This window comes from Cetorhinus maximus, chromosome 29, assembly GCF_964194155.1.
Source record: "Cetorhinus maximus chromosome 29, sCetMax3.hap1.1, whole genome shotgun sequence".
NCBI classification, from domain to species: domain Eukaryota; kingdom Metazoa; phylum Chordata; class Chondrichthyes; order Lamniformes; family Cetorhinidae; genus Cetorhinus; species Cetorhinus maximus.
In genome coordinates this window covers 26,109,997-26,128,323 of record NC_135907.1, presented here as the reverse complement: position 1 = coordinate 26,128,323, position 18,327 = coordinate 26,109,997, and the positions used below count along the sequence as shown (strand labels likewise).

Genomic DNA, 18,327 nt, shown 5'->3' with positions numbered 1-18,327 from the left:
GTGTCCAAAAAAAGCAGACGAGCTGTTGATAAAGAGAAACACAACTCAGAGGAGCGCAAAAAGTGAATCAAATGGAGATAGCCAAGTACCAGAAACACAAAGTACTACTACCATTCCTCCAAATGTGACTGACCAGGATGTGGAAGAACTGTCAAGCCTCAAGACCATCTGAATTTATAAAGTGAGAGACTTGATGGGCGAGCAGGGATAGCGGGTAAAGATTATGTTACAAATAGTTACACTAAGTTGGAAAGGAAAGTTTTCTTTGGAGAAGATAGGAGGGTGTTGTATGATGCTATATGTATCTGCATGCCATGGTAAAGGTTCTCGGTGGAGCAAGGATTAATGTGGGACTGGAGAATAGCACCACCCACAGTATGATGTATAGAGTCACATGGTCACAGACTCAGAGAGAACAGTTTAGAGAGAACACTCTGGAACCAGCCTGCATAGAGTCAACAGCACCATGCATGACCATACCTTGGATCTGCAAATAGTTAAAGATGACCAATAAAGGGTTCATGTTTAAATATACAAGTCTCAAGGTCTCATTGTCGAGACATCTAAAGAGCCCATATTACAACAGGAACAGGTGAGAACATTGCAGATGCTATTGCTATAATCTTTAAAAGTTCTCTTGATTCAGGAACCACTCCTTCAGATTGGAAAATTACACGTCACTCTGATAATTAAGAGAAGTAAGAAAGGAAAACCAGTTATAGATATATAGATATAACAGTTATATATAGACCAGTTAGCCTAACATCTGTTGTCAGGAAATTACTAGAATCTATAATTAAGGATAGTGTGACTGAATACCTTAAAGCTGATGAGAGAGAGAGAGCAAGCATGCATTTGTAAAGGGAAGGTCATGCATGCAAAACACCTGAATGAATCTTTTGAAGAGGCAACTAAAGTAGTGGACAGGGGAAAGTCTATCGATGCTATTTAGATGGACTTCCAGAAGTCCCCCATAATAGACTATTAGCTAAAGGTTTAAACAACCATTGCTGCTGTTGATGATCTCTATGGCCAGCATTAGCAGTTGGATTTCTACCCCTAATCCCAGGCATAAAGCTAGCTAAAAGGTAGCTCTGAGTGGTTGGACCATAATTAATGGCTCAAACTCGCAAATATGGACCATTTTAGGCCAGGTGTACCACACTTCCAGTCTGTTCTATTTGACTTGTGCCAAAGCAAAAGGAGCAGGTGAGGAAATTGCCCTATAGATTATCAATAAAAAAAAAGTGATGAAAACATTCCATTCATCACCAAAACTTACAGACCATCGTCAACAATGAAGCTGGTGGTGACACTCGTAGCAATGATGTCATCTTCCAAAATTAGCTGAAATTCATTGTATAAATTGGCTGGGTTGGTGATATTCACCTGAGTAAGGAAATAGTGCAAAGGGAAACAATGAAAATACTTCTCAATTTTTACACTTCCTTTCTCATTTTTTTTCCTTTCATTCAAACATTTCTATTCTCTAGCACCAAAATAAGGACTATGCTGACACTCCCTTGATTTCCCCTCTCTTCTGTGTGAGATCACCTAGGATGTTGGAAATTGGGGATACCTGGGGGTAAATACACCTTCCTCTGTGGACCCACCACCTCTTGGATCATCTCACTGTTTCACATTGGCTTCAGAAGGCATGATCCTTAATGAATACTTTGTGCTTGTCTTCACAAAAGAGAGGCATGATGCAGACTTTGTAGTTAAGGACAGCAGTGTAAAATATTGGTTAGGATAATCATACTAAGAGAGGAAATATTAAAGTGTTTATCATCTTTGAAGGAAATAAATCACCAGGCCTAGGTGAAATATATCTCAGCTTTCTAAGAAAAAGAAGAGGAAAATGCAAAGGCTCTGCCAATTTTTGTTGGCTACAGTGTAGTGCTAGAGGTCTCGAGGATAGCTAACTTTATACCATTGTTTCAAAAGGATTGAAGGGATAGACTGGGTAGCTACAAGGCCGATCAGCCTAACCTCAATGAACTAATTATTCGAGAAAATTCTGAGGGACAGTGTTAATCATTATTTAAAAAGGCATTGGTTAATCAAGGACAGCATGGATTTGTTAAGGGAAGGTCATGTCTGACTAGCTTGATCGAGGTTTTTGAGGAGCTAACAAGGAGGGTTGATGAGGGTAGCACATTTGATAACAACATAAGAACATAAGAAATGGGAGCAGGAGTAGACAACATGGTCCCTCGAGCTGTTGATGTAGTCTACATGGATTTTACCAAGATATTTGACAAGTCCGGCCTGGTCAGAAATGAAGTCCATAGGATCTAAAGGAAACTGGCAAGTTGGATCCAAAATTGCCTTGGTAAGTAAAGGGTAACGATCAATGTGTATTTTTGTGACTGGTTCAGTTCCACAGGGCTCAGTACTGGGTCCCTTGCTTTTTGTGGTGTATAATCAATGGTTTAAACTAAAATGTAGGGGGCATGATTAAGAAGATTGCAGATGATACAAAAATTGGCCAAATGGTTGAGAGTGAGGAAGAAAGCTGTGGAACACAGGAAAACGTCAATACACCTGAACAGGTGGGAAGAGAAATGCAGATGGAATTCAATCCAGAGAAGTGTAAGGTTACGCCATTTGGGGAGGTCAAACAAGGCAAGGTGATACACAATGAATAGTAGGATATCGAGAAGGAATAGAGAGAGACCTAGGATTGCGTGTCCACAGATTCTGGAGGTGGTAGGACAGTTAGATAAGGTGTTTAAGAAGGCATATAGAATACTTTCCATAATTAGATGAGGTATGGAATTTAAGTGCAGTGAGGTTATGCTAGGACTGTATAAAACATTGGTTAGGACACAGATAGTGCACTGTGTACAGTTCTGGTCAGCACACTGCAGGAAGGATACAACCTCACTAGTGAGGGCACAAAGGGGTTTACAAGTGCGTTATGAGGAATGGAGAATCTTAACTGAGGAAATATTTGATAGGCTGAAACTGTTCTCTTTGGAACAAAGGAAGATTAGGGGAAATTTTTGAGGGGTATAAAAGGGACAGTGATAGAGTGAATCGAAAGGACATATGTCCCTTAGTAGAGAGGTTAACAATCTGGGGCCATAGATTTAAAGCAATTGACAGAAGGGTTAGAGGAGCATTCAGGAGAAATTCTTTCAGCCAAATGGTGGAGGAGGTCTGGAGCTCACTGCTTGTAAGGGTGGTAGAAGTAGAAACATTCATTGCATTAAGGCAATATTTGGATAAGCTCATGAAGTGCTGTAGCCTACAGGGCCACAGACCAAGATTCTGAAAGTGGGTTAGGCTGCATGGCTCATTTCCTGCTGTCAGAGACATGATGTGTCAAATGGCCTTCTGTGCATAAATGTTCTTTATTTCTATGTTTCACTTCCTATCCTGAACTCCAGGCCACAGTGCTTAGGATCCACCCATGCCTCCAGTCCTTAGCTTCTACTTTCAAGCCTTGTCTCATCTCCAGTGTTACTCACCTTCCCTCCAGTTTTATCTGCCAGCTGTCCGAGTTCTGGTAATCTGCAGTCAGTGCCTTCAATCGTCAATATGGAGACGATCACCCTGCCAGGAATGATTAAACCGAATTATTAAATTGTTAAAGTTTCTTCAGGCTTATGAGACATTGCACCTAGGTCATAGGAACCTCAGAACAGTAGGAGGCCATTTAACACTTCAAGCCTGTTCCATCATTCAATGAGATCATGGCTGATGTGCCACCTAATTCCATATACCCACCTTTGTCACATATCCCTTAATCCCGTAGGATAAAAAAAAATCTATCAATCTCACAGATTTAAAATTTACAACTGAAAACGCATCAACTGCTATTTGCAGGAAGAAAGTTCCAAACTTGTACCATTCATTGTGTGTAGAAGTATTTCCTAATTTCAGCCTTGTAAAGGCTGCTCTAATTTTTAGACTATGGCCCCTAGTCCTAGACTCCCCAACGAGCAGAAATAATTTCTATCTAGCCTTCTGCTGCCCTTAGTTTTTTTCAAAAACTTCGATCAAATGGCCCCTTAATCTCCTAAATTCCAGGGAATACAACCCTAGTTTGTGCAATCTCTCTTCATAATTTAACCCTTGAAGTCCAGGTATTATTTCCATAAATTTACACTATACTTCTTGCAAGCAACATATCTTTTCTAAGGTGTGGTGCCCAGATTTAGGATAGTTATGGAAGAGGATAAGGTTGGACCTGAAATAAAAGTTCTAAACTGGGGAAAGGCTAATTTTACTAAGGTAAGATATGATTTGGCCCAAATGGACTGGGAGCAGTTACTTGCAGATAAAACTGTGTCAGAGCACTGGGGGGCATTCAAGGGGGAAATAGCGGGAGTACAGGGTAAATATGTTCCCATAAAGACAATGGTGGTGGAGGGAACCAAGTCCGGAGAACCCTGGATGTCAAGGGACATAAAGGTTAGGATTAAGAAAAAAAGAGAAGCTTCAGGCAGATACCGAAGGCTCAATACGGCCGAGTCCCTAGAGGATATAAAAAGTGCAGGGGGAACTTAAAAAGGAAATTAGGAAAGCTAAGAGAGAGCATGAGAAAGCATTGGTGGGTAGAATAAAGGAAAACTCAAAGAGGTTTTTTAAGTATATAAAGCGCAGGAGAATAACTAGCGAAAGAGTAGGGCCAATTAGGGACCTTAGAGATAATCTGTGTGTGGACCCAGAAGATGTGGGTACAGTCCTCAATGAATACTTTGCGTTGGTCTTCACAATGGAAAAGGACGACGCAGGTATAGACATCAGGGTGGAGGACTGTGAAATATTAGAGGAAATTAATGTAGAGAGAAAATAGGTACTAGTGGGTTTGGCGGCCTTAAAAGTGGATAAACCTGCAGGCCTGGATGAGATGTATCCCAGGCTGTTGAGGAAGGCAAGGGAAGAGATATCAGGGGCCTTGACATCAAGGCAGCATTTGACCGAGCGTAGCATCAAGGAGCCCTAGCAAAACTGGAGTCATTGGGAATCAGGGGGAAAACTCTCCACTGGTTAGAGTCATACCTAGCACAAGGAAGATAGTTATGGTTGTTGGAGGTCAGTCATCTCAGCTCCAGGACATCACTGCAGGAGTTCCTCAGGGTAGTGTCCTCGGCCCAACCATCTTCAGCTGCTTCATTAATGACCTTCCTTCCATCAGAAGGTGTTCGTTGATGATTGCACAATATTCAGCACCATTTGTGACTCCTCAGATACTGAAGCAGTCTGTGCCCATATTCAGCAAGACCTGTACAACATTCAGGCTTAGACTGATACATGGCCAAGTAACATTCACACCACACAAGTGCCAGGCAATGGCCATCTCCAACAAGACAGAATCCAACCATCTCCCCTTGACATTCAATGGCATTACCATCGCTGAATCCTCACGATCAACAACCTCAGGGCTACCATTGACCAGAGACGGAATTGGACTAACCATATAAATGTTGTGGCTACAAAAGCAGGTCAGAGTCTGGGAATTCTGCAGAGAATAACTCATCTCCTGACTCCCCAAAGCCTGGTAACATCCACAAGGCTCAAGTCAGGATTGTGATGGAATACTCTCCATTTGTCTGGATGACTGCAGCTCCAAAACAATCAAGAAGCTCAAACCATCCAGGACAAAGCAGCTCACTCAATTGGCACTCCATCCACCATCTTCAACATGCACTCCCTCCACCACCGACACACCGTGTTAGCAGTGTGTACAATCTACAAGATGCACTGCCGTGACATGGCAAGGCTCTTTCAACAGCACCTTCCAAACCCGCAAATACTACCACCTAGAAGGACAAGGGCAGCAGAGAGATGGGAACACCACCACCTGGAAGTTCCCCTCCAAGCCACACACCATCCTGACTTGGAAATATATCACCATTCCTTCACTGTCGCTGGGTCAAAATCCTGGAACTGCCTCCCTAACAGCACTGTGGGTGTACCTACACCACATGGACTGCAGCGGTTGAAGAAGGCAGTTCACCACCACCTTCTCAAGGGCAACTAGGGATGGGCAATAAATGCTGGCCTAGCCAGCAACACCTACATCCCATGATAGACGTAAAAAAAATTGATTGTGATTTATCGTTATAGATTTCTTCGGTAACTTAACGAATAATGAATATCTCAATGTTACTTGGAATGTATCCTTTGGTAAATATTTCATCACAAATTTCTGTTATCACTTTAAATGACATTTCTCCAAGCGCTTTTAGATTATCTGTTGTTACTTGATTGGTGCCTGGAGCTTGTCCTGTGCTCACCAATTTCAAAACATCCTTTACATCTGATATCATAATGTTTTGTCCTTCAATTGCGTCTATATCTTGAGGAATCCCTTGATTTGGATCATTGTACAATTCAGTTATATATCCTGTCCATCTTTTTGTGACTGAATCTGTTTCAAACAATATTTCACCATCTTTTTTGACCTACTTCTTAGTTATACCTTTCTTTCTATCTGTCAAAGATTTAACCTTCTGGTACGTAACTTTCATTTTGTGATTTATTTCCATCTCTAATACTTCATCACACATCTCATTGTACTATTTTTCTTTAGCCTCCGTATGTGCAATTTTTATTTCCTTTTCAATTTTATAATACTCAGGTGTGTGTCTTCTCTTTGCTCTTTCTATCATCATTGATTGGATCTCATCTGTCATTCGCTGCTTGTCTCATTTTCTTTTCTGTTTTAGTAATATTTCCTTTGCAGCATTTTGCATACTAGTTCATATTTCTCCATTTGCTTTCTGTCCCGGGTTCTGAGACCTCTGTTTGTTGTGTTTCCTCATCCTGAAACATTCATATTTGTTTTTTAACTTTAAGAGCGAATGCCTTTCTGATGTTCTCATGCTTCAAAATGTCAAGGTCTAAATGGCCACACATCGATTCTATTCTGATATTTTCAGTTTCATATTAATTTTGCCACAAGACAATGACCTGAAAAAACTCAGTGCCTGCAAACATATGAATGTTCTTTATACTGTTTGTAAAACATTGTTTCTCCATCACATCATCTATTTGATTTTGATCCCATCGCCTGGACTTCTCCAAGTGTAGAGTCTTCCTTTTGGTTACTTAGAGAAGGTGTTTGCCACCTTCAGGTCATTTTCTTGACAAAACTGTATCAGTCTCTCTCCTCTTTAATTTCTCGATCCAAGGCCATGTTGACCAACATACGTTTCTAATGTTCCTTCGCCAACTTTAGCGTTTAAGTCGCCTATTACAATTACCACATCTGTTGACTTGATTTCATCATAATATTTCAGTCATCATAAAATCTGTCTATTTCCTGCTCACTGGAAGCTTGTGTCAAGGTATAAGCTTGTACAACAAACAGATTAAAAGGCTTTCATTTGATCTTAGTCATGATCACTCTTTGAGGTTGGCCAGTAATCTTGAACTGATCTCTTGTATCTTTTGTTTACTAGGATTCCTACTCCATCCCTCTGCTTCTCACCTCCAGAGAAGTAAAGCACATGATTCTTCTTTTCCATCTGACCAGATTCTAACCATCTTACTTCTGAAAATCCTAGTGAGTTAATAGTGTCTATCCATTATCTGTATACAGTTATCAAGCTTTCCCACCTGATATAAACTTCTTATTTCCATCTTCCCATTCTCAAGAAGCTACCTCTTCCATTGACTATAATGGGCTCAGCAGCTGACCTTGTTTGAGAGTTTAGGTCAACTTGGTCATAAATTTGTTGGTTACTTTGTTGGGCAAGGGCTTCTACTTTGGAACTGAAGTGTCATAATGGACTCAAAACGTTAACTCTGTTTCTCTCTCCACAGATGCTGCCAGGCAGGCTGAGTTTTTCCAGCACTGTTTTAATTCATTATCTTCTATCCTGGTCCCATTCCTGGCTAGAGAGGGAGCACGGGTTTGAATTCTATTTTGAATCCTGGTGCTAGAAGCTGGACCAGAAACAATGCTGCACAATACCAGCTGTAGCCCTCATTGCTTTCCTACTCCGTACCTCAAACATTATGGTCAATTGTCACATTGCCCATTATTACCCTGTCTAAGATCAGCTAACTCAACTGATAGGACCTTCCTGGGACATTCCTGGTTCATAGGGCTCAGCTACTGAGGCATCAGAGAATCCTCATTACTTTTTAACTTTCAACTCATCCATTTGGCCCATTTCTCAGGAGTGTTTAGCAACTTCCTGTGACAAAGTAGCTGAGACGAGAAGTTTATCACACGAATGCAAGAGCCTGTAGTCCTCTCTGTACTGTGACAGGGTCCATTATTCCAATATGTTATCATGCCATAATATGAATGGCACTTACCCCTTTGTCACTGCATATTCAGCCAGCTGATTGTAGAAAAGCTTTGAGGACTGATAAATCTTATCATTCTTAATGTCCTCCAGATTTCCTAGGATGGTGTTAGCTCGTCCATCCGTACAGATTATAACCTGAAAAATACACAGAATATCTAAAATTGTTGAATTCTCTATATATCATCTTAAACTTAGCTGCTAATACCACATAAAGTCAATATCAGGGAAAGCTTACATCGCTGCTACAGTAACAGAAAGTCTCTCCCCGTAAGAGACACATAGGGCAAAACTTTTAGCTCAGTGGACGGGCGCGCACCTGACCCACTTGAGTGTAACATGATGTGCATTGACATCAGGTGAGTGTCCCGACATCAACGCGTAGTCGCGCGATATATTTCATTTGGCGGGCGCACGCTGCAGTTGGCAACGAGCACGCCGACAATTAAAAGGCCTGTTAAGGCCATTAAAACAGCCGTTAAACAGAATTCTTCGCTGCCCCTTGAACCTCACGGTTGGCGAGCAGGTGAAAAGGTCAAGCAGCCTTTGCATTTTCTAGGAAACCTCATCCACGGGCGGGATGAGGTTTCCTAAAGCAAGTAAAAATAAAATAAAAAATGTTATTAAAAAATTTAATCAATAACATGCCCCCTGCTCATGTGACAGAGTCACATGAGGGGACATGTTTTATCACATTTTTAATTCCTTTATTCTTATTTTTTAAAACTCTTCATCTCCCTGAGGCAGCTCTGTGTTTCGGGGAGATTCTCACTCGCCCACATGCACAATGTCCGTGCTCACCACGCTCGCCCTCCTCCCCCCATTCGCACAGGCAGCGCTGAGCGCACCCACTCGCGTTTCACACTGGGCGGGCTTTCACCAGCGTGAAATCGCCTTCCAGCCTCGATTGCGGGCGGTGGTCGGATAACCAATCACCCCCGCCCGCCCCCGCCAAGCCTGCCCAACAAGGGTGAAACTCTGCCCATAGATATTAAAACTCATGTGGCTCTGCGTGCCTGGTTCCATTATTGCTCTAATAGAAGGGGCACCGACAGACACAAGAACACAAAGTTCTTCTATAATTCTCCCTTCAATTAGCAGCAATTTTTCCTTTTTTTAAAAAAATGAGTTCAGATATTTCAAAAGCCTGAATTTTGGATTGGATTTTCATGGAGGGGTGAAAATGGTGGTCCAGGTAGTGAGCCCACACCCTGCACTCCCAACCTGACTGGCTCCATTGTAAGGATTAGGCATGTCCTCATACCCTGCAATTTTCATGGAATTGGGCCAGTTTTTCAAAGAGTCCTGGATCAAGGCACCTCAGAGGCATCATAAACAATTGTCTGCATGAGGGAACCTTTTGAAAGGTAAGAGCCAAAGGTCCTCCTCATGCACCCCATGCTAAGGTGTGCCCCCCTACCATCCCTACAGCCCCTCATGCCAAACTATGGCACATCCATGCCCATTCAACTACTAAACGCTGTATAAAACCATTGAACCCTATAAACACAGTAGGGTGTGTAAAAAAAAGTTTAAAAAGCAAGTCATTTATTGTTAACTTTGCACTTTCTTAAAAAAAAAATTCCTTTTTACTACAGGGCAATAAAAGTGTCAATCCTCCAGACCCTTTAAAGTATCAATATCAGAAACTGCAAGCACCTGAAAGCTCTATCTTGCATAAATAAACACTGTGCAATTGAGAGAAGATATCAGAGCCAGAGCTGTTAATCAAGCAATGGTTTCCCTGAGGCTCAGCTGTTTCAACAGGTTAATGAATTTCTGGGCTCTCAACCAAGAATGCATAATGAGGCTTGGCCCTAGATGGGTGGGACAAACCAGGAAATTTCCCACTACCCACCTTGAGGATGAAAATCCAGTCTATTATGTCCCCTAAGATCAATGAGTCATAGTACTTATGGTGGTTGCAGCAGAACTGTATCTCCAGTATCTATTGCTGTTGATTGGTAACCTATAGGGACTGAACAGTATCCATCTGCGTCATCCAGGCTGACCGATGCTGACCCTTTCATAGTTTGCGGGGTCAATAGAAAGGCAGGGAGTGTCCAGTAACTGCCAACCGGGGTCAGGTTAATTTTCCAAAACACCATCTAGCTCTCCCTTCACCCCCTGAGAGGATTGATAAAACTTCACTGCTGCCAATGCTACTCCATATAGAAGTATTTGTCACATCTGGATTAATACGGATTAAGTCAAAAAGGATGTTCGACAATGATGTTTTCTTTAATACTCATTCATAGGACGTGGGTGTTGCTGGCTAGGCCAGCATTTATTACCCATCCCTAATTTCCCTTGATAAGATGGTAGTGTTCTGCCTTCTTGAACTGCTTCATTCCATGTCTTGTAGTAATACCTACAGTGCTGCTAGGAAGAGTGTTCCAGGATTTTGACCCAGCAACAGTGATATAGTTTCAAGTCAGGATGGTGTGTGATTTGGAGGTGGTGGTGTTCCCAAGTAACTGCCCTTATCCTTTTAGACAGTAGAGGCCTTGGGTTTGAAAGGTGCTGTCTGAGGAGCCTTGGTGAGTTGCTGCAGTGCATCTTGTAGATGGTATATGCTGCTGCTACTGTGCGTCGGTGGTGGTGGGAGTGAATGTTGAAGGTGGTGGATTAGGTGCCAATCAAGTGGGGCTGCTTTGTCCTAGATGGTGTTGAGTTCCATAAGACCATAAGACATAGGAACAGAAATTAGGCCATTCGGCCCATCGAGTCTGCTCTGCCATTCAATCATGGCTGATAAGTTTCTCAACCCCATTCTCCCACCTTCTCCCCGTAATCTTTGAGCCCCTTACCAATCAAGAACCTATCTATCTCAGTCTAAATACACTTCTTGAGTGTTGTAGGAGCTGCACTCATCCAGGCAAGTGTAGAGTATTCCATCACACTCCTGACTTGTAACTTGTAGATTGTGGACAGGTTTAGGGGAGTCAGGAGTTAATCCTCACGGAAGTGCCAGCCTCTGACCTACTCTTGCAGCCATAGCATGGCTGGTCTAGTCCAGTTACTGGTCAACGGTAACCCTCTTTAGGTCCCTAATCGGTCCTATTCCTCCTTTTACCACCCTTTTACTATTCATATGCCTATAGAAGACTTTGGGGTTCCCCTTTATGTTGGCTGCCAGTATTTTCTCATAATCCCTCTTCGCTTCTCAAATATGCTTTCTCACCTCTCCTCTGAACCTTCTGTAGTCCTCTTGGTTCTCAATTGTATTTTCTGCCAGACACCTGTCATAAGCACACTTTTTCTTCTTTATCTTAATTTCTATCTTCTTTTTCATCCAGAGAGCTCTGGGTTTGTTTGCCCTATCTTTCCCTTTCAATGGAATATGCCTTGACTTTGCCCAAAGCAATTCTTTCTTCAAGGTAGCCCATTGTTCAGCTACAGTTTCTCCCACCAATCTTTCCTTCCAGTCTATCTGGCCCAGCTCCGTTCTTGCCCCATCGAAGTCGGCTCTCGTCCAGTTAATTATTCTTACTCTGGATTGTCTATCATCCTTTTCTATCATCATCCTAAAACATACAATAACAATTGAGGATGACAGCCTCCTCCTCCAGTGAGTTGTTTAATCGTCCACCACCATTCACGATTGGATGTGGTAAGGCGACAGAGCTTAGATCTGACCCATTGGTTGTGGGATCGCTTAGCTCTGTCTACCACTTCCTGCTTATGCTGTTTGGCACGCGAGTAGTCCTGTGTTATAGCTTCACCAGGTTGACATCTCATTTTTAGGTATGCCTGGTGCTGCTCCTGGCATGCCCTCCTGCACTCTTCATTGAACCAGGGTTGATCCCCTGGCTTGATGGTAATGGTAGAGTGGGGGATATGCTGGGCCATGAGGTTACAGGTTGTGTTCAAGTACAATTCTGCTGCTGCTGATGGCCCACAGCGCCTCATGGATGCCCAGTCTTGAGTTGCTAGATCTGTTTGAAATCTATCCCATTTAGCATGGTGGTAGTGCCACACAACACAATGGAGGGTATCCTCAATGTGAAGGTGGGACTTCGTCTCCACAATGACTGTGCGGTGGTCACTCCTACCGATACTGTCATGGACAGACGCATCTGCGGCAGGCAGGTTGGTGAGGATGAAGTCAAGTATGTTTTTACCTCTTGTTGGCTCCAGACCCAGTCTAGCAGCTATGTCCTTTAGGACTCGGCCAGCTCAGTTTGTAGTGGTGTTATCAAGCCACTCTTGGTGATGGGCATTGGAGACTGAAGTTAGATCCAGAGTATATTCTGCATCCTTTGCCACCCTCAGTGCTTCCTCCAAGTGATATTCAACATGGAGAAGCACTGATTCATCAGCTGAGGGAGGGCGGTACGTGGTAATCAGCAGGAGGTTTACTTGCCCATGTTTGACCTGATGCCAAGAGACTTCAAGGGGTCCAGAGTCAATGTTGAGGATTCCCAGGGCAACTCCATCCAGACTGTATACCACTGTGCCACCACCTCTGCTGTGTCTATCCCGCTGGTGGGACAGGACATACCCAGGGATGGTGATGGTGGTGTCCGGGACATTGTCTTTAAGGCATGATTCCCCAAGTAAAACTATTTCAGGCCATTGCTCCCAATTTTGGCACTAGCATCTAGTTGTTAGGAAGGAGGACTTTGCAAGGTACAGGGCCAAGTTTGCCATAATTTCCGGTGCCTAGATCAATGCTGGGTGGTCTGTCTGGTTCCATACGTTTTAGGCTTTTTAACGGTTTGATATAACTGAGTGGCTTGCTGGGCCATCTCAGAGGGCATTTAAGAGTCAATCACATTGCTGTGGGTCTGGAGTCACATGTAGGTGAGGTAAGGAGGGCAGATTTCCTTCCCTTAAGTACATTCGTAAACCAGATGGGTTTTTACGACAATCAACAATCAGACTTTTAATTCCAGATTTTTATTGAATTCAAATTTCACCATTTGCCGTGGTGGGGTTCAAACCCGGGTCCCCAGAGCATTAGCCTGGGTCTCAGGATTATTGGTCCAGTGACACTACCACTACACCACCGTCTTCTTGCATTTCTATTGAGATCTTTCCAAACTTTTTGTCCGATCTAACATAGGTCATTTTTCTTGTTTAATAAATATTTTATTCTTTGTGGAAGAAGTTCATCAACAGACTCCTGTGAATTTGTTCAGTAGCTTACCTCCTGGGTATCTAAAAAAGGTTAGGATCTCTCGGTTTCACTCAGGGGTCTGACTTGTCCAGTACTAACACCAGCTGGGATCGTAACAATACAGGCCCTAGTCTCCTCAATCTCTTCTCACAAGACAATCTCCTCACCTCAAAAGCCAGTCTAGTAAACATTTGCTGCATTCTTTCTAAGGCAAGTATGGCCTTCCTTAGGTAAGAAGACCAAAACTGAACAGAGTACTCCAGGTGTGGCCTCACCAATGCCCTGTATACCTGTAGCATGACTTCTTTACTCTTCTACTCTAATCCCTTTGTAACAAAACACTAACATGCCGTTTGCCTTCCCTAATGCTTGTGTATCTGCATGTTAAATTTCATGCTATCGTGAAACCAGTTTGCAATCGTCTGCTCTCCCCAGCAATGGCAGGAGGTGCCTTTCCCATCTCCCCATCTAATTATAAACCCTGCTCACCAGAATCATCCCCTCACGTCAAATTTACCCTCCACGTTGACAGGAAAACATGCCGATGCAAAACACATCTTGACGAGTGTGCCATGTAAAAATCGGGACTTTCTGTTAGAGCCTTGCTCACATCACAGATGTTTGAGCAGCAGAAAATGCTACAGCTACCGGACGCTGGAGGAGTACGTGCATCGCACGGTGGGTGGATTCTGATGGACTTGGCTCCTCCGCGCAGCAGCTCACAGGAGGTGGAAGGTCACCGTTGGTGTCAGGGATTTACTGCGGGACATTGTTGCTTTGGTCATTGTCTGCAATGGATGATCGTCAAGTGGGTGGAGAGGACAGTCCAGCTGTGAATGGGAAAGGAAGGGGTTCCGAGGGGGGAGGAAGGAGTAAGGGTCGAGGATGGAGTCCAGGGGGAGGAAGGAGTAAGGAGAGGTGAACATGCCAGGGAGGAGTCTGTGGAGCCGTTGGCTGCCTCCTGGTGAGCAAAGTGAGGGTGGGTGCGGTAGGAGAGAATGGTGAGAACCAGAGAAGGTAGAATGAGGCAGTGGGACCACAGGGTGAGGGTGCGGGTGCATCAGTTGAAGTAGAAGGGATGGCGAGGGTGGTAGGTAGGGCTCGGAGGCAGATAAAGAGCCTGGGGGTGGGGAGGAAGCGGTCAAGAATTCAATGTGGATGGGGGTGGGATTCTTGGGAAGGTAGAGAATTCACCTGGACATCTCGGAAAGAAAACGGTTCTAGTCGGAAGGTGATGGTGGGGAGGTGGAAGCTGATGCCAGGGGGTAACAGTGATGGAGTAAAGGACATGGGTGACTGGGGGAGGGGAAAGGACAGGAGAGCTGAAGACCTACTTAAAAACCACCATGTTTCTAAAAGCAAAAGTGAAAGGAAGGTCATGTTGGGCAGGAAGAGGTGCTGCGTGGGAGTGTGCTCAGCGCCTGGGCGGAGATGCAGCTCAGATCAGATCGAGAGCTGAAAGAGAATCTCAGCAGGCAGCACGGACAATGCTGGGAGGTGAGTGTGACAGAGGAAGACTGTGTGTGTACAGCAGAATGCTCACACGAGGCTCCAAAAGGCCCTACCACACACACACTACTCCCTCCAGGATCACTGGTGGGCCAGCTGAGTGCAGCTGTACCGCGGGTTGTGGGGGACACAGGGGCAGGAATAATAAACCCTGAAGCTGAAGCACCAATACACATTATTCAGTGAAAATGATGATATTATCAGATTATAAAGTGACAAAACGTGTACACCCAAACAACCACTTGTAACCTGGAATTTTTTCACTTTCTTAGGCCTACTGTAAGGAACAGATCTTTTTAGTTCTGTTGGGCTGACCAGGTGAGCAGGTTTTGAGTGACAGCGGAACAGCAGAATAGCTCACAGCCCGAAGGCAAAAGACCTAAAGCCTCTGTCTCCTCTGTCTGCAAGACTCCAGTAATTCTACAATAATAGCTAGCTGGCTTTTTCTCCTCATATTTCTCTAACCTGCTCTCCATGTTTTTGTGCGTCTTGTATATGTTTGTATAGGGATTTAAGAAGGGGTAGAGTTTAGGTTATAGAGTTAGAAATTAGCAGTTCATATTTCTTTCTTTTGCTACTGATTAATGACAGTTTGTTCAATGAACAGTTATTTACTTATTAAGTTTACAAACCTGGTGCTCTTATTCTGTTAACCTAAATTAAACAGTTTGGTAGATTTAGGGCAATCTGGTGGTTTGGTCAAACTTTTCACATTTGTGGCGGCTCGAGGAACAGTGGGGTTTGTTATTACAGCCACTATCCCAGTGAGTCGTGACACTACACTTCTTCTAGGTGCTGCCCTGACATCCGCAGCAGGGGTGGAGACAGCCTGTGCAATGATTGGCCCTGTTGCCTCTGATGACTTTGGCATGTGTCCTCTGGAGAGCCGAGGCCTCGAGGGCCCTGACTTGCTTTCACTGTCCTCCTGTGGGCCAGTTGCTCCCTCTCCGGTGACAGAGGATAAGGTTGAGGGGGTCACAGGCAAAGGAGACTTAGAGGAAGAGGCCAGCCTCAGATTCCTGAGTGGATGACCCAGGGGTGTCCAGCTGCTGCTTCTCCTTCTGGTACCCGGGACCCCAGCCTGACTCCTTGAGGGGAAGGAGCACCTGGAGGGACATCAAGGTGCCTCTCGCATTACCACTGCAGGAACTTACCCATGGCTATCACGATGGAGTGCAGGTCTGTGCGCATCTTCACGTTCTTTTGGACCAGGGTCTCCATGGCATCTGCTATCCTTCCCATGGAGACCTCCATACGCATACATGTGGGCACCACTACATCAAAGAGAAGGTGAATGCGTTGTCACCCTGATGAGGGCTTCCAACACTCTGTGTGATGTTCCCTCACTTTCTCCTGACTCTCTACGATGAATTGGGAGGCTGAATCCAGAGGCTTGTTATCTGACTCGGACCTGCCAGATGCCTCTTCCCCAGCAGCCCTCTGAGTGCCGGGGAGCTCGGCTGAACCTGCCTCCTCCTGCTGTGGACACGTGTCTGTGCAGTGACCTCCAGATTGTGAACTTGAGCCTGCTCTAGATCTAGGTCCCACCGAGGTGTGTGTCTCTGCGCTGGTGGAGGGTGTGGGTAGGCGCTGTGACGGGTCTTCCAGGCTGCTTATTTCCCGCTCTTCAATGGAGGAGGTGTTCTCTTGGCTGGAGGTGAGGATGTGGATGGAGCTGAGGGACTGGCTGGCTGAGGGTGTCGGTCGCTTGGCAGAGCTCCCTGTGAACCAAAGTAGAGATAATTAGTAAATGTCAGCAGAGTCAAAGCAGGAGAGAGAGGCACTGACAGTTGCGTTTAGGGATGGATGATGTGGTGCAGGATCTTCACGAGGGTGTTCACCACCGACCTCACCGTCACCGCAGGCAGGGTCCACGTCCTCACCAGTCAGCGCGATGGCTCACTCTTCACAGTGAGTGAGGGGCCTAATGAGGGCCACTCCACCCCCGGGTCTGGGACCTCTCCCTGCTGTTGTGAGCCAGCTTCTTCATGAAAACAGATGGAGAGAGTGTGAGCAGGACACATGACAAAGCATGGAAAGTGTGTTGAGCGGAGCCATGGACGGGATGAGGACATGAGCTCGAGAGGATATGAGCCTGATGGAGATGTGAGGGTGTGTGTGAGAGTTACTGGTGTTGTCCCGTGAGGTGTGAGATCCCTGTGGATGTGTGATGGGTTTGTGAGTGTGTGAGTTGGGAGTGATGAGAAGAGTGACCTTACTCTGGCGAAAGGGATGAGACCATTTACCCTGTTGTGGCACTGGGTGGCTGTCCTGTTTGGTAGGTCATTGGCACTGACCATTGCTGCCACTGCCTCCCATGTTAGATTGGTATCCTTGCTTGCTAGCCTTTGGCCAGAGTGGGGATAGAAGACATGGCGGTGGGCCTCCACTGCATCCATGGAGGCATCCCGAAATCTGGGATCAGCATGTTTCCTCCCTATGGCAGCCATCAGTTCCCAGCAGCTTCCTATCCCCTGAAGAGCAGTAGCTCTGTGCAGGGACCCCCGGTTTACTGAAGGCCCAGGGTGAAGGTGTGGCAGGCGAATCAGAGGATGTTCCACCAGCGACCTGGTGTGTTTTCCAGGAATTCATCATTAATGAGGTGGGCTTGGGATGATACAGCATGAAAACCCACCAATGAGGCCAGCAGGTAAAATGTCCTTTTTCCCACCCACTACCGCACTTACTGGGACGATTCCGCTCTCACTTTTCCTACCAAAGTAGATAACTTCATACTTTGCCACATTGTATTCCACTGACCATGTTCTTGCTCACTTTCTCAACCTGTCTATATGCCTCTGCAGCCTCTCTGTCTCCTCCCCACTTTTCCATCTAATATCAGTTAGTTTGGATACACTACACTTGGTCCCTCCTGCAACAGCATTGCCCCAATTTGAGTAATCTGTTTATCTGTTTTTTTTTCCTTACTCTTTGTTTCTCGTCCATTCACCAATCCTCACGTGAGGTTCTGTTTTTTAATTGTTGAATGGTATTCTACCAAAGACAATGCACACAAAAATTTAATCATCAAATCTCATCTGACCTTGGAGCCTTGTTTCTGGGAAGCCACCGCTATGGATACTAGAGCTGCTGGACCCAATGCTGTAGCACCACACTCTTGCAAGCTGCAGGTACATGAGAGGACATGAACAATGCATATACAAGTCACATATTTACTACCATTAAAAGAAATGCACTTTTATGTTCTACTCAAAATAAAGCATTGTGAGGAAGAAACTCATTCCTGTAGCACTGCCACACGTAGATCAATTCTCTGGGTACAGGCAGCACCATGAGCTGCAACCTGTATGGCCGATGCTGCATTCTCCATTGATATCAGTGATCAACTCCAGACCACTGAGCTGCCCACCCCACTACTCAAACAAATTTCTCCCCATTCCTTTTCTCCAATGTCCACCTGCA

General features: G+C 44.8%; 1 protein-coding gene across 1 annotated transcript in view; it reads right to left on the bottom strand.

The window, feature by feature from the left end:
* Positions 1–18,327, bottom strand: part of LOC144669477 (circularly permutated Ras protein 1-like) — a 104,276-nt gene that overhangs the window by 37,291 nt on the left and 48,658 nt on the right. Inside the window, exons 11-14 of the mRNA XM_078531950.1 lie at positions 17,948–18,029; positions 8,284–8,411; positions 3,477–3,561; positions 1,283–1,389 (exon numbers count right to left, since the gene is read on the bottom strand). Coding sequence (XP_078388076.1) covers positions 1,283–1,389; positions 3,477–3,561; positions 8,284–8,411; positions 17,948–18,029 — 402 coding nt within the window. The remainder of the gene's footprint in view (positions 1–1,282; positions 1,390–3,476; positions 3,562–8,283; positions 8,412–17,947; positions 18,030–18,327) is intronic.